Raw genomic sequence first — 23,500 nt, forward strand, 5'->3', positions numbered from 1 at the left:
CTCTGCAGCTGCACAGCTCATCCTCACTGTAACACTCCACAGAGCTGCAAAGCTTTGTTCTGTGCTACTGGAGAACTTTACTCAGCTTTTTTAAGCTCTTCCAGGAGCAGAAAATAAAAAATTTTCCATGGGTGTTTGAGCACATTCATCTAAGAATAAAATCTCTCTTCCCAAGCTGCTCTGCCATTTCTGCTTTCCCACAGCAGAAATCCTGGACCTGCAGGATTCAGTGTGAAGGAGCAGCCAGCTTTCAAATAAATCTTTGTGGCATCCAGCCTGAAGCCTCTGCTCCTTGCTGTGCTTCAGGGAAGGTCAGCAGAGCCCTCAGTAAACTCCACACTTGTGCTCCTCTGCTGGGATACTGGGATGTGATCCCTTGGGGACCTGAGCTGTGAGTGCAGGAGGTGCCTTGATGTGGAGCTTGGATTTTATTCCTTTATCTCTTCTCCCTGGATTTCCCCTCCCTCAGAGCTCATCCCCAGGCAGTGGAGAAAAGCAGGGAATTCTGCAGCGTGGTCCATTCAGCTGATGAGCATCTCAAAGAGATCCCGGGGGATGAGGCTGGATGTGTTCATTCCTCTTGGAAAGAGCAGCTGCCGGGGTCACTGCTCACCCAGGCTGCCCCAGAGCCAGTGCCACAGCCTGGCTGCATTGCAGGGGTGGGCAGGGCAGCTCTGGAGCTGGGCAAGTTGGCATCTGGAGCTCACCAGCTGCCATGTGGGAGCTGGCCTAATTAAAGGCAGGGCACTGAGCTGCCCTCTCGCTTTGAATAATTACGTGTGCTAATGATTTTGGGGCTGAACAAAGCTCGTTAGAACAGAGAGATTGTGAACTCCTCATCCCTGGAAGTGTCCAAGGCCAGGCTGGATGGGGATTGGAGCAAGCTGAGTGGAAGGAGTGGAATAAGAATGGAAAAAAATTCGTTTGGGTTGGAAGGGACCTTAAAAACTTTCTGGGATTCTGTGTTGTTGTTCAGCAGGTTTTGAGTCTTGGCCAGTTGTGCCTCGTAGCTGTCAGGTTAAGGATTTAACCCTTTGCATGAGGGGGAAATAAGACACAGCTCCATGGTTTCTCTCAAGATAGGAAAAAGAGGAGTTTATTTTAAAATACATTGTTTAAGCAGAGTTTCTTGTAACTCTAAAGACAGAATATAGTTGTTTGGTTCAGAGAAAGTGACACTTTTTTTTCATGTTTATTTTTGTTATTAATTCTTTTCTTATGTTTACATTAGAGGAAGGCAGCTAGCTTTGGGGAAAAAAACCCTGAAAAGCTGGACTGGAAAAATTCTGGAGAGGTTTTTCTGGGCCTATAGCCACAGTGCCTGTTCCCTGGAGTCCCTGTGACCCTGCTGTCCCTGTCCCCTGCAGGTGGTGAGGGACCAGATCTCACACTGCACGGTGAAGCTGCGCCAGACCACGGGGCTGATGGAATATTGCCTGGAGGTCATCAAGGAGAACGACCCCAGTGGCTTCCTGCAGGTCAGTGTGGAGCCTGGGGTGGGGAGGATGACCCCAAAAAAACCAAGGATCTGCCTCCCCTGCTCACCTGCATTCACAGCAGGGCAGGGGCGTTTCTGGAGGAGAGGGTTGCAGCAGGGAGTGGATGGTGCATCCCTGGAGCAGGGGATCAAACCAAAAAAAAAACCAACAGGCAGCCCTTGGGAGCTGCATTTTTGGGCTCCCTTTGGCACTAAACCCTGCCATTAAACAGCACCCAGCACTGCAGGGTTCCCTCTTCCAGGAAACTCTGTTGGAAAAGAGAAGGATTTGACAGGAAAGTCTCACAAATATGTAAATATACAGAAAAATCTCTGAATGTAAAATCTGGAAAAAAAAAATAATAGGAAGTTTTGATATAGAAGAAAAGAATTGCTGAGCCAGTCTGACTGGATAACTAAGAAGCCAAAAGGTAAAATAAATTGGAAGGGGCTTTTATAACTCAGAGCAAAAGATAAATCCACCTCAAACAAAAAATATTTTTACCAAGCAATAAGATTTTCACAGGCAAATAAAAAAGCCAATGTTGCAAGTAGTAAGAAAGATCTCAAAATTTTCCACTGGAAGAAAACTGAAAAACAACTTCCAGCTTAAACTGTAACACACTAACTTTTTGTGATTGGAAAAATAGTAACATGGATATGGAAATGTTAGTAGTTATGACAGGCTATAGGTAATAGTAAAGGTATTGATTGGTTGTTATTTATTAAAAGTAAATAATGCATTTTCACCAGAACTAGAGTGGCTTCAGACAAACCCACAGCTGAGGTGACAGGTGTGGGCTGGGCTCTGTCACCCAGGACCCGTGAATTGCTGAATCCTCTGGATACAATAAACAGCATTTTAGATAATAAATAAATTGCTGTATCCTCTGGATACAACAAACAGCATCTCAAAGAGCCACCTGAAATCCCACATCCTTTCTTTTGGCTTTTGTGACATCCCAGCCTTTGGGGAGGGGGAGGGACAGCAGGGTGGGGACAAGGCCTGGGACACATCCCACGGCAGCTGGGGCTGCTCCTGCCCTGCAGATCTCGGATGCTCTCATCAGGAGGGTGCACCTGACCGAGGATCAGTGGGGGAAGGGGACCCTCACCCCTCGCATGACCACGGATTTCGACCTGAACCTGGACAATGCCCCTCTGCTGCAGTCCATCCACCAGCTGGACTTTGTCCAGATGAAAGGTAAGCATCTTTCCAGTGCCTTCCCAAAACTCCTGCTGCGAGTTTCTGTAGCCCTGGAAAGGGGTTTTGACCCTTTAAGTGAAGCAGAAATAAGATGCACAGCTCCGTGGTCATTTTTTATGACAGGAAGAAAGGGCCAAGTTTATTCAGAAACACACTTGGTTTTATAGCATGACTTTTAATTCCAAGAGTAGAGAAAAGGAGATTGGTTCAGAGAGAAGACACCCCATTGCCAGGGCCTGGGCACACACCACAACAGCTGTTCTATCTTTGTTATTAATTCCTTTTTATTTTGACCAAATTATCACCCTGGGAGAAATTCTCCCTAGCCATGGCCTGGGAACAGAGCTGAAAAGCTCAAGCCTGGAATATTTTTCAGGCTGTAATTTTCTTACTTTCTCAAGATGTGTCCCACAAGTTTCCACACAGCTCATCCCAGGGAAAGATCAGAAAAGGAGATTTGGCACCCCAGACCCAGAGCTGTGTGGGTTGTGCATCCCTGTGCTTCCCTGTCCTGGATCCCTGGGTAACTGGATGCCAGAGCAGGGTGCCAGGAGTTTGGCTTTGCCTGGAAAAGCACTCCTACTGCATTAAAAAGTTATTAGTGCATTAGAAAGTACTCTGATAAAGTTATCAGTGCATTGAAAAATGCTTTGATAAAGTTACTAGTGCATTAAAAAGTGCTCTGATAAAGTTATTAGTGCATTGAAAAATGCTTTGATAAAGTTATTAGTGCACTGAAAAGTGCTCTGCAGGTCGGGACCTCTCTTTTGAGAGCAGCACAAGATTTTTCCCAAACCTCTCCTCACATCCCTGTGCTCATTCAGTGGTGACAGCATCTGTCACAGGCCAGATGTCCCTCCAGGCAGAGCCAGGTCACTTAGCTTGGCTCTGCCCTCCCTCTCCTCACCTCAGGGCTGGTTTCAATCATCATTTTGGCTTTGATTTCCTCGCTGATCCCCATTCCCTCTGTGCTCCTTCTCCTTCTTACCAAGGGCTGCTGCAGCCATGAGGAATTTGGGATTCTGAAGCCCAGGGAAGCTGACAAAGATGCAGGGGGGCTGTGACCCAAGGGGGCTCAGGGGGACACTGATCATGGGCTGGACCTTCAGCTGCCAGGGGGAAAAGCCACCAGCTGCAGGTCTGGCACTGCCCTTCATTCCCAGCACAGCTGGAATTGCTGGCCCAGGAGCATCCAGGGTGTCTCAGTGGCCAGGGACAGGAAGGATTTTGGCCACACTCTTCCTCTGTCCCCACAAGGAGCTGATGGCTCTGCTGGTGCTGGTGGCAGTCAGGAGCTGCTTGCTCTTCATTAGCCAGGCTGTTAATTGGAAATGTCAGGAATATTTTTGGATAGCAAACCCAGGGAGGGCTGGATTGCTGTTCCATGTTCCTGTGTTCCTGCCCTCCCTTCTGCAATTTAGCCCAGAGGGTTATTTTTAATTAATAAGAGCAAATCTGCTGCTGGTTTAGCCACCCACCCTCCTCTTATCAAATCCCTCTTCCTCCTCCCCCAGCTCACCCTCGCTGTGGAAATGAGTTGTTGGTTTTGGAGACCTGCAGAAGGTTGGGTTTGGATCCCAAATCTGTGTCACAACGCCAGGGGAGGGAGGACAACACCTAAAACCTCAATAAAAAGCAGTGAGCAGTAGGTACCAGGCATCCCACCCCCACTGCCAGCCTGGAGGATCCAGCCCAGGAGGTGGAGGAGTGGCAGAGGGTGAATGCTGGCTGCAGCTCCAGCTTTTTCCCAGGCATCCTCCCCATCTTGTCTGCCTTCTCCATCTCTATTTCCACCGGCTTTTCTCACTTTGGGCAGCGAGGATGAGCATGGAGGACAAGCAGCTCCGTTGAGAGATGTGTCAGGGGACATGTCCCTGTCAGGCTGTCACTCTTGCCCTGCTCTTCAGAGCAGGAGTGGCCTGTGGGACACTTGTGGAGCTGCCCAAACACAGCAGAAAAAACCCTGGCAGTGCCCTCTGTCCCCTGATGGGAGCCAAAGGGGGTGCTCAGCCCCACAGTTTTGTTGCAGTGAATTTATTGAATGGAAAAGCAGGGCTGTAAAAAAGTCCAGAACCTGTGGGAGAACATCCATGAAAAATCCAGGCAGCTCAAAACAGGTACAAGTTCTCCAAAATTAATTAGAAAATGGGAATAAAGCAGAAAAGCTTCACCAGGGTCGTGGGGGAGAGGAATTTGGTGGAGCTTGGTGGGAGATCAATCCTTTCTGCTTCCTCCCCTGCACCTTGAGCTGCCCTCCCAGCGAGGCAGTACATGCACCCTGCACCCCCAGGGTTGCAGTAATTGCACTAATTGCACTAATTGGTGATTAGTCTCCTCCCCAGTGCCGGCCCCACCCATCCTGCAGCTGGAGGAGTGCTGCACCCACAACAACAGTGCCACCCTGTCCTGGAAGCAGCCCCCTCTGTCCACGGTGCAGGTGGAAGGATACATCCTGGAGCTGGATGATGGCAATGGTGGCCAGTTCAGGGTAGGTGCTTGGAGCCAGCCCTGTGGGAAGGGATGTTCTGCCTCCAGTGATCCCCTGCCAATGAGAATTTGTCCCTCTTCCTGTTCTTTTTCAAGTCCCCTCTTCCCTGCTGCCCAGGGAAGCAGATGGTGCAGACAAGCTGTGGGGTTTTGGGGTAATTTGGGAGGGTGTAAATGCTTTTCCAGTGGCCAAATTGACCTGAAAACTCAAAGAAAGTTTGAAGCTTTTGTTACCCAGAGAAGCTGTGGCTGCCCCTGGATCCCTGGAAGTGTCCAAGGCCAGGTTGGATGGAGTTGGAGCAGCCTGGGATACTGGAATGTGTTCCTGCACACAGCAGGGGGTGGAATAAGATGATCTTTAGGGTCCCTTCCAACCCAAACCATTCCATGATTCCATGAAGGTCCATATTTTTAGGTTGCTGAATATTTCATGCAGGGTGTCCTAATTGTCATGAAAGCCTCATGGTTTGCCAGCTGCCAGCAAGCAGAGGTGTTTTAAGGCCTGAGGGCTTTTAAATTGCTGTAATTACACAATTAAAATATGATTTTTCTGCGATCTGACACGGCAATAATTATCCTGGCGTGTTCACATCCACTGAGAGCAGGCACAGGCCCAGCCCATTGCAATCTGAATTTATCCACAAGGAGCTCAGGCAGGCAAAGGAGAGGTGACGTGGGTGGGACCTGGAGAGGAGGCTGGGTGTGGGGAGAGCAAGGTCAGTGCTTGCTGCTGATAATATTCCTTCCAATATCCCATCCATCCTTCCCAATACCCCATCCATGCCTACAATTCCCAATTCCCAATATCCCATCCAGCCCTGCAATTCCCAATTTCCAATATCCCATCCATGCCTGCAATTCCTTCTCAATACCCCATCCATCCTTCCCAATATCCCATCCATGCCTGAAATTCCCAATTCCCAATACCCCATCCAGCCCTGCAATTCCTTCCCAATATCCCATCCATCCCTGCCCTCTGGCAGTGGGAGCCATTCCCTGTGTCCTGTCCCTCCATCCCTTGTCCCCAGTCCCTCTCCAGCTCTCCTGGAGCCTCTTTAGGTGCCCTCAGCTCTCCCTGGATCCTTCTCCTCTCCAGGTGAACATTCCCAGCTCTCCCAGCCTGGCTCCAGAGCAGAGGGGCTCCAGGGTTTCCTCTGGAATCTCTCCAGCAGCTCCACATCCTCCTGATGTTGGAGCTGGGGAAGAATTCCAGGTGGGATCTCAGCAGAGCAGGACCCCCCTCACCTCCTGCTGCTGCTGCTGCTGCCCAAGCAACAACAAATCCCATTTTTCTCGGCCTCAGCCCTACCCAGCACTCCCAGGGAGCAGAGCAGGGTGGGATCCCGTCCATCCCGAGCCCCTGGGGCTGTTTCCCAGCCCTGGCATTCCCAGGGGTGGCTGTGACTGGAGGTGTTGCCTTGCAGGAGGTGTACGTGGGCAAGGAGACCATGTGCACGGTGGATGGGCTGCACTTCAACAGCACCTACAGCGCCCGGGTCAAGGCTTTCAACAAGTCAGGAGTCAGCCCCTACAGCAAGACCCTGGTCCTGCAGACCTCCGAGGGTAAGGAATTGCAGCAGCAGCTCCACCCCTGCAGGAACCAGCACGGGCCAGAGGGGGAAATTGTGTCAGCAGCCCCCAAAAATGCCAGAATTTCCCTCTCACCCTTTTCCTTTGCAGGGGATGCTCTTTGGGGAGGAACAGGGAGAGGTGTTTGGATTTGGGGTTACAAAATTTGTGAATTTGGTGACACAAAAGGAAGCTCAGATGTTTTCACTGGTCCTTCTTAAAAGAAAACACTGCCAGCATTGCTCCTGAGAGCTGTGCTTGTACCATAACTGCAGGAACCAGCACTGAGCAGAGGGGGAAATTGTGTCAGCAGCCCCCAAAAATCCCAGAATTTCCCTCTCACCCTTTTCCTTTGCAGGAGATGTTATTTGGAGAGGAACAGGGAAGGGAGAGGTGTTTGAATTTGGGGTTACAAATGTTTTTTGTAAATTTGGTGACACAAAAGGGAAGCTCTCACTGGTCTAATTTAAAGCAAAGCACTGCCAGCATTGCTCCTGGGGGCTGTGCTTGTTCCATAAGCACAGGATTGAGGGCTGGCAGTGCAGGACAGAGAGCAGAGGGACCATGGAGCAGTGTGGGTGTCCTTGCAGAGCCAGGGATGCACAGCAGCCCCCTGGCATTGTCTGCAAACCCCACAGGCACTCAGAATATCAAACACTCCCTTGCAGGCTGCAAGGGGAATCTCCCTGCCTGGATTTAAGTACATTTGTCACACCAGGCACTTAATCCATTGTGGAAAATCGGTTTATTCCTGACACGCAGGTGGAGAGTGGCAAGGCTGGCTCCAAGGTGGAGTCAGGAGCTGTGGAGGGAAGGGTCAGCCCCCAGCAGCACATCCTGCTGCCCCACAGCCAGGCACAAAACCCTCCTTTGGGAGCTTTCCACGCTTGCTGGAATCCCTTTTCCTTGCTCTCAGATGAAAGTCTCTGTTTTCCAAGCCGTGTGAGGATTTTTTTCACAGCAGCATCCAGCTGGCTGGCAGCTGGGATCAGAAGGGAACACACACAGCTCGTGGGGCTGCTGGGGGGTGGAAGGAAGGTGAGAGTTTTCCTACCACAGAGCAGCCCTGGGGGCTTTGGGCAAGGAGGAAAATGGGATTTTTGCTGAAAAAACAGAGGACGAAAGCAGAGCAAGGCTATGCAGAGTGTTTCTCTTGCTGCCTGCAGATCACAATTCCAGTTTGGGAGCCTGGGCAGGTCAGCAAAGAGTGAAATTCATTCAGAAGAGCAGACAGCAAAACTCTTGACTAACTTGTCACAGGAGAGGCAGGGAGGTCACAGCACAGCACAGAGGCCTTGGCACTTCTGTCAGACACACATCAGTGCCTGCTTGCAAACAGCACCAGCAGCAGAGAGGCTGCAGAAGTTCCTCTGGAGATCCAGGGATGGGACAAACTGGATCCAGGTTGGCCAGGACTGCTCCCAAAGCATGAAGATCAACAGCTCCCACTCCAGCTTTAACAGGAGACAGCAGAGCTTTGACTTCTCATCTCATTCATGCCTCACTTGGTACATTTGAGACACAATTCCCTCATCAAAACCAGTTGGGCTTTAAGTTGTCCCAGCCAGGAGTTCATTATGATCTTCCCAGCTCTCAGAGGTGTTCTCACCTTGAGCCAAGCTCAAGCCCAGCTCCAAAATTATGAGGGAATCTGGCAGAAAATAGCAGCTTGTGGTCCCAGCAGGGCTGTGCTTGGGGCTGGTGCTTGCTCTGTACCACCGAGGAGAAGTTCCTCTCTCCTTGGCTGCATTCATTCAGCCTTTTCACTTGAATGAGCTTTTGCATTTGTGTATTCCAGCACCGAAAGAAACAGGGGGGAAAAAAAAAAGTCAAACAAGCCTGGAGCATTTTGTGCTCTTAGAGGCTGCCTGAGCTCTTTTGGATTCCAAGAGGAATAAATCACATCTGTGTGTGCAGCTCCCGGATATCCGAGTGACTTGTTGAATAGAGCTGCCTCTCACATCACAGCCCTTGGTTGGGCTTTTATTCCTGGCTTTTGCAGCAGCATCAAGCCTTTTTAAGAGTTATTTTGTCTGAAGTAGGCTTAGCTTTTCCCTTCAGCCCAGCTCTGCAGCTTCCTGCAAAGTGGTTGCGTGGGAAGAGAGGACAAAAGAAGGGATGGGCTGGATGTGAAGAGAACATCTCTCTGAGTGTGGCTGTCCTGCTGTAAGGAGTTGTGGTATTTAAGAGCTGGTTTGTAGTTCAGGCCTGTGAGATCTTCATCTGCAGCCTGTGGAAAGGAACTGAAACCTTTCTTCTGCTTTCTGTGAGCAGGGGGTAGTGGGGAGCAAAAGGTCCTGAAGAGAAGAAGGATAAGAAGGAGATTTGTGTGGGGCTCTGCAGGTCCTAAACAGCCACGGGGAGCCAGGCAGCACTGCTGGAAAATCCCATGGGAATTTTCACACAGCAGGAACACCTTCCCAGCCCGTGCTGAGAGGCACCTCCTGCTCATCCCAGAGGAAACTCCTGCAGGTCACTCTTCAGAGCTGGTTCTTGGTGCCACCAGCAGGACAAGGTGGTTCCTGGCTGTGCTGCAGAGCCATTCCCATCTGCTGGGGCTGATGAGGATCCTGTCACCAGCACAGCCAAGGGGCACCAAGGGTGGAAGGTGACATCCTTCCCTTGAACTGTGTCCCCTCCTGAGCTGATTTTGGGCTGCTCCACACAATCCCTGGAAGTGTCTCTTGCTCTGTCACGTCTCAGCTCAAGGCTCTGCCTGAACCTCTGTTTCTCCAGCACCCAAATGAAGCTCAGCTGTGGGCTGGGGAGTCTGGAAGAAAGTTTCAAGGTGACCCAGGGCACAGACGTGTCCCAAAGCTCGGCTGGTGGCAGCCCTGGGAGACCTGGGGTCTCTCCCAGCCTCCTCCTTCTCCTCCTCCCTGAGCTGGGCAGCCCCTGCTCTCCTGGTTTGCCCTCATCCAGCAGATTTCCCAGCCTCTGGCCAGTCTCCTGCTGGCCTCTTTCCACGCTCTATGCAGCAAGCTGGATGTCAGGATGAAGGACAACTCACTCCAGGTGGAGATGGGGAAATGGAGCTCAGTGGTGCCTCCCAGGCTTCTCTCCAGGCACAGAGCTTCCACCTCCCTTCCCCAGCCAAGACAAGCACCAGAACCTTTTCTTTCAAGCCAAGCTCCTCATCTGGAGCCCAACTTTAAATTCCTGACCATCCATGGAGTGACCCTGAGCCTTTTGGAAAAGGTGAACAACCCAGGGGGGAACAGCCTGCAAGGAGCTGCAGGGACATGAGGGGGTGATTAAGGAGAGTCCTGAGCACAGCTACTCCTGGTGGTAGTTCCTCTCACCCTTGGTAGGGTTAGGAGCTGTTCCTCCCTAACTCTGAGCTCTGTTTATTGGTGTTGTGCAATAATTTATCTCCTCTGATCCCACTGACGCCCTTTGCTTCCACAGCCTCAGCAGCAGCAGCAGCAAGTTGCAGAAGTTACAAGCCAGCATGCAAAGAAATGTTCCCTTTTTATCTGTTGTAACACAATTCCCAGCTCAATCCATCCTCACAGCAGAGCTGGGAAGGCTGGGGACACGGTGTGAGTGTGTGGATGGTGGATTCTGCATTTCCATGTTAACATATTCCTGGAAAAGGTTAGGGAAGAAACTGCTGGAGGTGACTGTTGGTGGTAGCAGGGAACAGAAACCAATGACCCAAGAGGTTCCCTCTGCTCTGACATTTTTGCTGTGAATCCCACGAGTTAAATTCTTGCTGTAAGGCTCAGATGTGTTTTGACAGGTACAAAGGGATACCAAGAACACAACCTCCTGAACAACCCTTGAGTAAGGTGGGTGCTTGGTGGTTCTTAGGGTGATAGAGCTCAGCACAGCCCTGCAAAATGTCACCAGCTGGGTTTTCCACCCCTGATTATTGTGCACAAGAAGGTTTGGGATGTGTTAAAGCACGATGGGACGTGTGCATGGTAACCTGTGAATTTTTTTAGGTGCCTAACTGTGAAGAGGTGCAGGACCCCCTCTTTACAGACAAGCCAGTCAAATTTGTCACACTGACACGGGGGCACTGGGGAAGATGGACATTTTTCCTTGGGAAGATGAACATGTTTTCCTTTGCTGTCAGGCTGCCCTGAAGGGTCTCTCTGGGCTGCCCAGCACCAAACATTCCTGCCCTGCCAGCAGAGCAGGGTCCATGCTCAGCTCCGAGGTCCAGCTCGGGCTCAGGAGCGATGCTGCCCAGCAGAGACCCCAGTTCTGATCTGTAGTTTGCATTGATCTTACATTTAGACACACAGTCAGAAGAACAGACCCTCCCTTTTCCAGTGCCTTTGGAAAGATCGCAGCTTCGTAGAATGAGTCCTTTCTCCTCCACCCTTAATCTGCAACCCAGCTTCTCGGGGAGATCCTACTTTGAGCTAAGATCTTCGGCCCACCAGCTGAGCTTGCATTCCTCCTTACAGTCCCTCAATTCAGCCGGTGAGCTGAGCACCTCTGGCCTTGCCTCTTGGTCTGTGCTTCTGGGCATCTCCAAACTGTTTGTTCTGTTCTGTTGTGTTTGTTTTTCCCATGACATGCGGATGGCAGCGGGAATTCTTTCTGTTTGTCAGCGCCAAGGGGTTCTCCTGGGGCGTTCCAGCTGTGCCAGTTTGAGGTGTGGGGTGATGGAGCAGCACAGTGATTCCTTAGCTGGGTGCTGCTCTTGGCAAGGCTGAACCCTTTGGTGATCATAAACCCCTGAATGGTTTGGGATGGAAGAGACTTAAAGTTCATTCACTTCCGACCTCCTGGTATGGGCAGGGACACTTTCCTCTAGATTTCCTCATTTCTAGTTTGTGTTGAGCTTGTGTCAAGGGATAATCAGAAAAGACATTCCCTGGGTGAAACCTGTCAGGGTATCCCCATGCTCTCCTTTCCTAACACAACCAGGAAACGCAGCCTCTGCTGGGAGATTTGTTCTGTGAAATGAGTTTGGTTGATTAAATCTCGACCCCTGTTAAGAAAGAAGCGAGTCTGGATGCAGGCAAGGTCTGGCTTGTTGCCCAGAGAGGCTGTGGGCTCCCCATCCCTGGAAATATCCCAGGCCAGGGTGGACAGGGCTTGGAGCAGCCTGGGATGGTGGAAGGTGTCCCTGCCCACAGCAGGGGTGTGGAATGAGGTGATTTGTGTCCCTTCCAACCCAAACCAGTTTGGGATTCTGTGATTCCAGCTCACAGCCCAACTTAGGGCCTGGAGATGTGGGGTCTCTTCCACTCAGCTTTGAGCACTGGGCTGGGCTTTTTCCAAACCCAGATATGATCATCCCACAGCCTGGTTCCCTGCAGAGCAGAGGACAGCACTCGTGTGATGCCTCACTGTCCTGGCAGCCCCACAGGAGGGCTTGGTTCAGATCCGTGTGCCTGGAATTGCTGTGGTGGGATGCAGGCAGGTCAGGCAGAGTGAGGGATGGATTGGGCAGCCAGCAAGGAGCCACAGGGATCTCTCAGAGCTGTTTTCTAACCAGTCTTTGCACATCTTCTGTTGCTAAAGATCCTGGGCCCTGATTCTTCCAGCACTCTGGATTTACACCCCTCCGAAGGCGTTAATTCTCCGGTATAAGCCCTGGAAGAATGGGGGCCCCTGATTGTTTGACTTCCATCCCATAACACGGAATGAGGAATGCTGCAGCATGACCCTTGCCAGAATAACCTGGGTGGGGAGGGACCCTGCAAATTTCCTTTTCTTTGTGCTTTTTTTATGTTTGATTTCTCATCGTGCTGCTGTGAGCTGATGGCTTCCAACGCTGTTTCGTTACGGACGTTCCTTCCTTTGTGTCCGTGCTGGCCGTGAGCCATACCCGTGTGTGCACCATGGACCTTCTGCAGCCCCACTCTGGGGTGGGGGGGACAGGGAAAAACGGGGTCCTGAGCACCAAAGCAGGGTCTGTGCGTGTGCCTCGGGAGAGCTTGGAGCGCAGCGAGGCGCAGAGAGCTGGAGAGGAGGAGTTGGAGTCGGGACACGGGGCAGGATTCATTAAAGCAGCCTCAGGAGGAGCCTCTTGGCACAGCACGGAGCACAATCACAGCCTGGAGCTTTCCCACCAACACCCAGGGCAGCAGGGGGGAGAGCCAGGCACTGAGCTGGACAGGGGTGACCCTAAAATCAGCACCCATCGTGAGTGTTGTCACATGCAGCGCCAACACAGGGCTTTGTGTCAGAGTCTCCTCCTGGTGAGGACAAGCTGCTGGATCAGGACAAGCCCCCAGGTCAGGAAAAACTCCTGGATCAGGACAAGCTCCTGGAACGGGACAAGCCCCTAGGTCAGGAAAAAATCCTGGAACAGGACAAGCCTCTGAGTCAGGACAAGCTTCTAGGTCAGGAAAAACTCCTGGATCAGGACAGGCTTCTAGGTCAGGAAAAATGCCCAGACCAGGACAATCTCCTAGGTCAGAACAAGCTCCTGGAACGGGACAAGCCCCTAGGTCAGGAAAAAATCCTGGACCAGGACAAGCTCCTAGGTCAGAACAAGCTCCTGGACCAGGGCAAGATTTTAGGTCAGGACAAGCTCCTGGAACAGGACAAGCTCCTGAATTAGGACAAGCTCCTAAGTCCCTAGGTCAGGAAGAACTCCTGGGACAGGACAAGCTTCTAGGTCAGGACAAGTTCCTGGATCAGTCCCTGGCTCCCATGAGGTGCTGGCAGCCAGCAGTCAGGCACAGGAGCATGAAGGGCACCCTGACACATCCTGCCCATGCAGCTGATGGAGCCACAGCCCTTTGGTGCTAGCGGTGGTCTGAGGCATCCCCTTCCCAGCTCCACTCCCACCCAGACCTCACAGCCATCAGGAGCTGCCTTTTCCTCAATCCCTGCCCTTCAAGAAGTGGTTTTTCAGTCAGTTTAGAGAACCTTTACCAAGCAGCCAAGATACTCCACCAAGGCTAAAGTTTCCTGCCTCTTGTGGAAAAAAGCAAAATAATTTGGCATCCTGAGCAGTCAGACTTTCTACAGTCCACACTCAAACTCCCAGGCTGTGTTTGCCACCCCTCTCTGTGCCCTCTGGCTTTTAATGAATCAGGCCTCCCGTGGCTGCTGGATGTTTAATTAACAATGAAATGCTCAGAGTGTTTGTCAGGAGGTTGTTGTTCCTTAGCTGTGATGTGTGAAATGTAGTATCTCTTTATAGGATGCAATTTTGACACACAAGGATCGCCTTACTCCCAATTAGGCAAGTATCTTAATTACAGTTAACTGGCACCTACTGCGTGTTGCTTCATTCTTTTTTGCTTTTTTTATCTTTTCTTTGGCGACTGAGCAGCGTTTCTTGCTCGTAGACTGCTTGCAGAGCACTCCTGGATGTGACAGAATCATGGAATTGTTGAGGTTGGAAAAGCCCTCTAAGACCATCAGGTCCAGTTATTCCCCAGCACTGCCCCATGTCCCCAAGTGCCACATCCACAAGGCTTAAATCCCTCCAGGGATGGGGACTCCACCTCCTGGGCAGAAGGGAAATTTGGAGAAGTTGTGATTGCTTGATGGTGTAAAGGCATTTTGGTTTCCTTCCTCATGGTTTTAAAGAGAAGCCTGAGGTCAGTGCTCTGGAGGAGGCCCTATAATTTAGAACTGATCCTTCTGCTCTCCTCCTCTTTTAAATGGAAAGAGGGCAGGGTTAGGTTGGATATTAGGAAGGAATTTTGGCTGGGAGGGTGGGGAAGCCCTGGCACAGGGTGCCCAGATTTGCTGTGGCTGCCCCTGGATCCCTGGAAGTGTTCCAAGCCAGCTTGGAGCAACCTGGGATAGTGAGAGGTGTCCCTGCCCATGGCAGGGAGTGGAACAGGATGATCTTTAAGGTCCCTTCCAACCCAAACCATTCCATGATTCTCAGTCCATATCCCTGCTCATTAAGGCACTTGAACGTGGGCCAGATGCCGTGGATGCAATTAGCCTCTCTGCAGCTAATTAAAGCAAGGTGGCTGCTGCTTGCCTGTCCTCTTCAGACTGTGTGCAGGGCCAATCCTGCTCATTCCCCTGGGAGAAGGAATCCCCCTGCAGCCCTGTGGGATTCCCTGCTCACCCTGCACCCTCTCGCAGCCCCAGCCCATCTTCCCACCGTGATCCAAAACGCCGACAGATCCATGCTCTGGCTGGACAAGCAGGAATGGTTTCTCCTTTTTTTTTTTTTTTTTTTTTTTTTTTTTTCCCTTGCCCAACCTGACGTGCTGTTTTCTCTCCCTCATGCCTTTCCCTGGGGATGACCACAGTTGACATTAAAAAAATGGTGGCAGGTACGGCACCCCCCGTGCGCGGCGCGTGCATGGCAGCTGTCCTGTGAAACCTTCCAATAAACCACTCAATCCGTCTCACCCGAGTGTTTTTATTTTTCAAGCCGTCAAGAGTGTTTTGTGGATGTGTCAGTTCACGTTTTTCAGCTGGAGGAAACCACCTGGGGAACCGGGCTGGTGGCTTGTGAATGAATCCCTGTCCCTCTGTCTTGTCGAGGACGTGACGCTGTGTCTGTCAGATTTGCACTAACCAAGTCCTGTGCATTTAAACCAGCAGCCCTACGGAATCCTGGAGGTTTTGGGGCATTTTCCAGCCTTCCCATGAGTTCTTGTCTTAGGTGTGGCTCGTTGCCTGGCAGGGAGGTTTCGTGGTGTGATGGGGCACCTCAGTAAATGAAGACTTTTGTGTGTGCTTTTTGTTCCCAAAAACAGCCCTTAAATACACACACAGAGTTCATCTGCTGATCCTCAGTCCCATTCCCACACTAACCTGACTCTGCAAACTATGTAACACTTGGTCCTGAGACTAAGTTACATTCCAGGCCAGGCTGGACTGGGCTTGGAGCAACCTGGGATAGTGGAAGGTGTCCCTGCCCATGGCAGGGGTTGGAACAAGATGAGCTTTAAGATCCCTTCCAACCCAAACCACTCCATGATTCCATAATTCTGTTAGAGCTTGCAGACCTGGTGAGGATCACATCTCCTGCGAGGCCCAAATTTTAGGAGGCCTTGAGGATCCTGCAGGCTCACGAGCCAATCCATTGGGAGCCATGGAGCAGCAAGAGAGAAACTCCTCCAAATCCCGGCCATAAAACCTCAGGCACGATGGCAGCTGCAGCCACAGGAGCTCAGAGCATCCCTCCGTGGTGAAAGTTGTCCCTCCATGGTGGCAGTTGTCCCTCCATAGTGGAAGCTGTCTCTCCATGGTTGAAGTTGTCCCTCAGTGGAGGAATTTGTCCCTTCATAGTGGAAGCTGTCCCTCCACGGTGGAAGTTGTCCCTTGGTGTTGGAAGTTGTCCCTCCATGGTTGAAGTTGTCCCTCCGTGGTTGAAGTTGTCCCTCAGTGGTGGCAGTTGTCCCTCCACAGTGGCAGTTGTCCCCTCGGTGGTGGCAGTTGTCCCTCACTGGTGGCAGTTGTCCCGTGGTGGTAGCAGTTGTCCCTCCACAGTGGCAGTTGTCCCCTCGGTGGTGGCATTGTCCCTCCATGGTTGAAGCTGTCCCTTCACAGTGGCAGTTTCCATCAGTGGTGGCAGTTGTCCCACAGTGGGGGCAGTTGTCCTTCAGTGGTGGCAGTTGTCCTGTGGTGGTAGCAGTTGTCCCTCCACAGTGGCAGTTGTCCCTCCACAGTGGCAGTTGTCCCCTCGGTGGTGGCAGTTGTCCCTCCACAGTGGCAGTTGTCCCTCCACAGTGGCAGTTGTCCCTCGGTGGTGGCAGTAGTCCCTCGGTGGTGGCAGTTGTCCCTCGGTGGTGGCAGTTGTCCCTCGGTGGTGGCAGTTCCGTGTCCTGCATGCAGCATGCCCTGTCCGTGTCACCGGCGGCTCCGGCGCGTCCCCTCCGCGCTAACCCCGCCCCGTTTGTGTGTTCCAGTCGCTTGGTTTTCTTTCGACCCCTCCTCTGCCCACGCTGACATCATCTTTTCCAACGACAACCTGACTGTCACCTGCAACAGCTACGATGACAGGGTGGTGCTGGGCAAGACGGGCTTTTCCAAAGGGCTGCACTACTGGGAGCTGTCCATCGACCGCTACGACAACCACCCCGACCCCGCCTTCGGCGTGGCTCGCATCGACGTCCTCAAGGATGCCATGCTGGGCAAGGACGACAAAGCCTGGGCCATGTACGTGGACAACAACCGCAGCTGGTTCATGCACAACAACTCCCACACCAACAGGTAGGTGGCATTGCCACGGGGGTTTCCTCCCGGGAAGAGCCCGTGGCTTTGACAGTGGCTCCTGTATTGTCCACGGGGAGGGGGACATCAGTCCTGGTCAGCTCTGTTGGAGGATGAGCCCTTCCCCGAGTGGGGAATGAGGTGTTGCCTCGTTCCACTATTCCTCCCCTGCCTGCCATCGTTTTTTCCATGCTGACTCTTGCTGTTGGCATCCCCTTCCCAGTAACAGCCAAATCCTTGCAACTCCTACAACGTGTGACATAATCCCTGTGCCACAGCTGCTGCTCCTGTCCCAGTGGGACTGGGGACTTTGCCTGGGGAGAGCCTGTGGTCACCTTGCTGCAGCCCTGAGCACTGTTCCCCGATGGACCAGCAGGTTTTGGTGTGGGTGCTGTGGCTTTGCTCCACAGTTCCAGGTGTTTTCCCCCGTGGTTGTGTGGCTGGGGCTGCTCTCAGGGTGGCTTTTCCCTTGGGGACATGGTGGCAAGAGGACAGCAGCTCCATGGCAGGGTAGAGGAGGAGATTCCCAGGGAATGATGAGTTTGGCTGGGATTGGAGCAGGTCATGACCTGGCTCCTGGGTGAGCTGTGGTGTTCACCATCATCAACCCTTGAGCTCCATGGCCTGAGCCAGGAGCAGAGGGGACACTGATCCACTGCCCTTGAGACACTAATTTTAGAAAAGTTAAGATTTTTATAGGTAGCTAAAAGATTGTTAAAGATAGTTAAAAGCTAGGTTTGCTGGAATTAATTGAAGCAGATAGATAGATAGGCCTTGCTAGAAGTAATTAAGAGTTAGTAGTTAAAAGAAGCCAGATTTGAGGTGGTTATCTCAGATGTAAATAACTCATTGCTTGTCATTTTTATGTTTGCTCAGCTGGGTTTGCAATGAGAAAAGGAGAAAGTGATAAAGAGATCTAAAGGAACACAGTCAATTGTAAATCTTTTACATCTCAAAACCAATTCAAAAGTCATGAAGGGAGGGAACTGGAGCTCCCCCAGAGCTCATCTGTGTTGTCATCTGTGGGAGGGGTTGGAAGTTCAGGGTGAGGAAGACTCTCCTTACTTCCTCTTTTCACAATCCCTCCCCAGAAAAAGACCACAGACCCAATTAAGAGAGCAAACCATGCATGCTTAATAGTTAATTACCATAGGAAGAGGGGAATGGGAGATGTTGGTGTTATGAATATGGAAACATTCAAAACTTTTGTAAATAAATAGACTCTGAAATCACTTGGGATTTGGCAGTGCATTTTTGGGGATTACCTCCTGCAGCTGAATTAAACATTCACTTTCTAACCCTGAACTTTTAGAGAGCCTTTTACCCATCACAGTTGATGTGATTTGAGTAAATCACCTTTCTCCTCCCACAGAACCGAGGGTGGGATCACCAAGGGAGCCACGGTGGGAGTGCTGCTGGATCTGACCAGGAGGACTCTGACATTCTCCATCAACGAGGACCAGCAAGGGCCCGTGGCCTTTGAGAACCTGGAGGGGCTCTTCTTCCCTGCTGTCAGCCTCAACAGGAACGTGCAGGTATGTGGTCAGACCAATTCTGGGCATCACCAGCCATGACCTTGCACCACTTTTTGATTTATTGAGAGGAGGCTGCAACATCAAATCTCCCAGAACCCTCACACCTGAAGCTCAAAAAACTTGATAAAGTTGCTGAAGCCCTCCAGCAAAGACAAGCACAGCCATGTCACAGCCATTTCTTGCAGTGTTAGGAGAAAGACTGCAATTCATATTTCAATGGGACACCTCAAATAAAAGATCCTTTGCTAATAATCAAATTAATTTTCTTATCTTACAGATCTCCAAAAACAATTTTTACAACATTAAAAATGACAGCTCAAATCATAACTAGGGCCAGAGCAAGATTGTTAGCAGTGGTAGGCAAAGATTTTAAAATAACTTATCTGCCATTGAAAAAGGATATTTTGATGAGGCATTGCAAAAATGGGAAGAATTGCAAATTGTATTGTTAGATTATTCAGGTGTCTGTTCAATTCACTTTCCAAGCCACAGGCTGTTGCAAGCAAAATTAAGTTTTAAAGAAAAACCCAAATTAAGTTCCATTGGATGCAATAACATTGTTCACTGACAGTTCAGGAAAAACACATAAATCAGTAATAACATGGCAGAACCCAAAAACAAAGACATGGGAATCAGACATTCAAACAGTAGAAGGTTCTCCTCAAATTATGGAATTGGCAGCAGTGGTCAGAGCATTTCAGTTGTGTCAGGAACCCCTCAATTTAATTACAGATTCAACTTAGGTAGCCAATGTAGCCAAAAAAATAGAAGGGTCACTTTTAAAGAAGGGTGATAATGATGATCTCTATTGTTATCTTGCATGTATGCAACAAATTTCACAACACAGAAAAAAACAAATACTTTGTATCTCACATCAAAGCACATTCAAAACTCCCGGGGTTCCAACAGGTGTGGGCTTGGTGTGACATTCCCAGCAGCGGGAAGAGGTGACTTTGCTGTCCCCCTCGTGCTCTGTCACTGCAGTAGTTGCTGCTCAGGAGCAGGAGGGTTCTTGTGCAGCAAGGGTGGCTTGGAAGGAGCTGAACTTGCCCCTTGAAGCAGCTGTGAGTGTCCAGAATCAGGAGAGGCTCCCCTGTAGCCTCACTCCTCGCTCCAGCTTCCCCCCTCAGGGCTGCTGAAGCACCAGGGTTCTCCAGCCCTCCTTGGGATGGGGTTTGGTAACTTTTTGTGATTTTTGTTTTGTGGTGCTCCCTCACAAGAGCCTCACCAGCTCCTACAGCTCTCCCAAATCCTGGGTGGGAGCATCACCAGGCAGAAGGGCACCTTTCAAAGCCTGTTTTCCTCTGGGACATTTCAAAGCCCTCTTCTCTCCCTCTCTCCCAAGCTCTCAGCTGTCCTGAACATCCCCAGGCTGTGACACCTTGAGCCAATCTGGTATTTCCATCTTTCATTTCTCTTCTCACTGATCACATCCCTGCTCTCCTCTGTCCCAGGGAATCCTCCACACCCTGGCACATCCCCCCTGCCACTGCCTGCACCTCCAAGCCTGCCCAGGCACATCCAAGGACACCTTGCACATAATGGATCATCCCAGGGTGTTGAGCATTTTGGCAGGGTCTTCTACAGTGGGTGTCAAAGCTGGAGAGGGACTTTGAAACAGAGCCTGGAGTGACAGGATAAGGGGGAATGGCTTCCCATTGCCAGAGGGCAGGGGTAGCTGGGATATTGGGAAGGAATTCTTCCCTGTGAGGGTGAGGACAGGGTGCCCAGAGAAGCTGTGGCTGCCCCTGAATCCCTGGCAGTGTCCCAGGCCAGGCTGGATGGGGCTTGGAGCAGCCTGGGATAGTGGAAGGTGTCCCTGCCCATGGCAGGGGGTGGAATGAGATGGGCTTTGAGGTCACTTCCAACCCAAACCATTCTAGGATTTTTTGATCACCTCTGAGCAAGGGCAGAGGCACCAAGTGGCCTCTCTGAATTAGGGATGCATTAATTAGGACATGCTTTGCTGTGTCCATCAGGATCCAGGGCTTACTGTGCTGTCACCAAGGCAGTGACAATTTCCCAGCAGCACTGGGACAAAGGTGTGTTGGGACCATCCCAGACTTTGGATGCATCCTTGCCAAAGTGTCCCACCCAAAGAGTCTCATTGGCAGGGGAGTCTGCCTGGCATGGAGAAGGGCTGGGAAATGTTTAATTAAGAAACACTAATGAAGCCCATGTCGTCTATGCTGAGTTTAGAAGTGCTGTATTAATTTGGTGTGGTAAAAACATCCTGCTGTGTTTAATTCCTACCTCAGTCCTCTACACAGCCATAAGGGACAAGGCATTTCTGGAGCCCCTTGGCTTTGTGAGTTCCCTGGGCAAGGCAGAGCCTAAATCCCCTGACAACACAGAAATCCCATGGGATGCTGATAAAAGGCTGCTAATTAAGCCAAGCCATTTATTATGCTTCTTCAGAGGTATATGTCTAATTGAAAACAACTCTAATTAGGAGGGAAATCACTGTATTTTAGACATTTTTCTTTAAATCTGTATCTGAAGGGGAAAATGCTGCTGCTGCAATAAAAGGAGGAATTGTGTTCTCCTCCCAAATGAAAGCATTTGTGGAAGGAACTGAATTTCACCAGTGACTGTGTGAGCATGGCCCTGTCCCAACATCCCAATGCTGCTCAGCTAACCCACCACAAAGCTCCTTCCTCCCACCACTGTCCCTGTCCCCTCTCTGTCGCCATCCCTTTCAGCTCAGGGGATCTCCTGTAATGTCTTCACTGTCCTTCAGGCTCCCCCATGCCCTCTGCACAAAGACCCATCTCCTGCCATGTCCCACCTCTCTGGCAGCCAGCTGTGGGATTTGTACACAGCCAGCTGGGAATATCTGGGGCTTGGCACCAGCAGTCCCAGTTCACTCCAGCAGCACAAAAGTGAAGAACGAGCCAGAACTGCCACAGTTCTGGGGACACCCCCATCTCCAGTCACATCCCGCCTGTCCCCAGTGCTGCTCCTGCCCTCTCTGGGGACAGTGTGCCAGCTGCCATGCCACGAGCTGTCCCAGCAGGCCCACTGGGACCCAGCTGAGCCCCGTGTCTCTCCTTGCAGGTGACACTGCACACCGGGCTGCCGGTGCCCGAGTTCTACGCTTCGCGCTCGGCCATGCCCTGAGGATGCTCCCGGAGCCGGCTGCCTCTTCTCGGGAGGAGAGGAGCCAGCCCGTTCCCTCCTGCAGGACAAGGCCAGCCTGCCCAGCTGCCGGCTCCCTGCCCAGCTGCCAGGTCCCTGCTGGGCTGCCAGGTCCCTGCTCAGCCTCTGGCTGGAGATGGGGAAGCAAATCGGGAAGGAAGATCCTGGCTTTCGGCCGTTGCGCTCTCCGGCCTCCGCGCTGTCCTGTGTGTGTGCGCTTCGCTCTTTAGCTCTCTTTGGCTGATCAAGTACCTAGGTAGCCTGAGCTGTTCTCCTGTGTCTGCTTTTAGGTTTGGTTTTCCTGATTTGAGTTGGGGTTTTTTGGGGATGGGGGGGCAGTTCCGTCTCGCTTTCCCCTCCCGTGGGGCCAGCCGGAGGGACCCCACCACGGGAACGCTTCCAGCCTGGTTACTTTGCAGGATTATTTCTTTCCCCTGTGGCCTTTCTTGCAGAGCACCCTCGGTCATGTGTAGAGGTGGGTCCTGGATTACCAGTCAGTCTCCATGTCCTGACCAAAACTCCCCACTCTGTCCCGTGTCCCCCTGGGGCGTGTCTGTGGGGCAGGGGGTGGCCATCCTGTCCCCAGGTGCTCCGGGTGCTGGCAGACCCTTGGTCGGGTGCTGAATGCCCACGGGGGGCTCTCCAGGTGCCCCCCACACCTCGGTGCCAGCACATGCGCCACAGCCATAGACCAGAGAGCCTTCACCTGGCTCTTCGGAGATTAGTGTTTATTTTTTTATAGTTGCCATATAAAGCCTAGCCTTAAATTCAACTGATAGTGTCCTTCCAATCAGCGGAGAATTCATTCTGCAGTGAGGGTCTGACAGAGAGCCCGGGGGTGGGGATGGGATGGGGGAGGAAGGAGAGCTGGCCACAGCCCTGCCACGCACTCAGGAATACTCGCCTGCTGCCGGCAGCAGTTCCCGTCAGCCTCCATCCCCTGCTTGACTTTCTGGTAATTCAGAGGCAGGAGAGGAACGGTGCCAGCCCTGTGGCCGAGCCCAGAGCTCCTGCATGTCCCCCCACTTGAGCTGGGACGGGCAGTGGGATCACTCCCAGCTCCAGGTGGGATGCGACAGCAGCGCCGGCCCAGCAGAAAGACAAGTGTAAATATAAATATCCCATTCCCTCCCAGCGAGCCCTCCTCTAGGACAGTCCCCTTCATCCCCTTGTTGCTCTAGCATTTAAGTTTTCCTAATTTATTGGATGGGTGCTATCTCGTTGACTCCCACCAAGGAGTTCCTCCCAGCTGCCGTGTTGCGGGACAACGCCGGGCAGCTCCTTGGTGGATTCCTGAGGAGCTCCTGTGGCCGGCTCACCCGGGGCTCCTCTCTCTCAGCTGTCATCCCCCGTTCTTTAGGGTGTTCATGGTGCTTCTTAGAGTCCCAGTGATTGTAAGACGTCGTCCCCCCCTCCCCCGTTGCGCGATGGTAGCTGCACACAGCCGCTGTACTGACCACGAGTGTCACGTTTGCCGTTCTAATAAAGGACTTTTATGAGAGAAGGGCAGAGCTCCCGGAGCATCTCTGTGCTTCACTTCCCGTCTCACCCCTCTCTGGTACCCCTGGTTCACTTCCCCTCATCCCCTCACTGCCCTTGTCCAGAGACAGCAGCAGAGAATGGACAGAACTCACTCAAAGGGAGGGAGGGGGGCCGTGGAAGCCACTTGAGGAAGGAGTTCTTGGCTGGAAGGGTGGGGAGGCCCTGGCACAGGTTGCCCAGAGAAGATGTAGCTGCTCCATCCCTGGAAGGAGGGAGGGATGACCAAGGCTGGATACAGAGCACCATCTCCCCAGGGAGATGAAATAGAGGCAAAACTCTCAGGGATCAGTGGAGGGGGAGCCATTTCCAAGGGAACAGCATGGACAGATCTCCCAGGGCCCTGAGAAGGACTCACTGCTGGGATATCAGTGCCTGCTCTGTTTTCCCAGAGTGACTCAGGAGAGGTTTTCAATGTGCAGCCTCTGAGCTCATCACGGGCTT

The 23,500-nt window shown here is 51.8% G+C and overlaps 1 protein-coding gene across 5 annotated transcripts in view; it reads left to right on the plus strand.

Annotated features, from left to right (window-relative positions):
• TRIM9 (tripartite motif containing 9) overlaps positions 1-23,021 on the plus strand; it is a 61,554-nt gene extending 38,533 nt beyond the window's left edge. The window contains exons 4-13 of one of the 5 annotated variants that reach the window (XM_088166417.1): positions 1,368-1,478; positions 2,528-2,681; positions 5,015-5,172; positions 6,596-6,734; positions 10,986-11,174; positions 13,858-13,899; positions 14,933-14,956; positions 16,541-16,844; positions 18,217-18,379; positions 21,437-23,021. In XM_088166417.1, the coding sequence (XP_088022543.1) occupies positions 1,368-1,478; positions 2,528-2,681; positions 5,015-5,172; positions 6,596-6,734; positions 10,986-11,174; positions 13,858-13,899; positions 14,933-14,956; positions 16,541-16,844; positions 18,217-18,379; positions 21,437-21,499 (1,347 nt within the window). In that variant the 3' untranslated portion in view covers positions 21,500-23,021. The remainder of the gene's footprint in view (positions 1-1,367; positions 1,479-2,527; positions 2,682-5,014; positions 5,173-6,595; positions 6,735-10,985; positions 11,175-13,857; positions 13,900-14,932; positions 14,957-16,540; positions 16,845-18,216; positions 18,380-21,436) is intronic. The other 4 variants (XM_088166419.1, XM_088166420.1, XM_088166421.1 and 1 more) reach the window with 4 other exon arrangements.
• The last annotated feature ends 479 nt before the right edge of the window (positions 23,022-23,500 follow it).

Source organism: Sturnus vulgaris, chromosome 6, assembly GCF_052056855.1.
Source record: "Sturnus vulgaris isolate bStuVul1 chromosome 6, bStuVul1.hap1, whole genome shotgun sequence".
NCBI lineage: Eukaryota > Metazoa > Chordata > Aves > Passeriformes > Sturnidae > Sturnus > Sturnus vulgaris.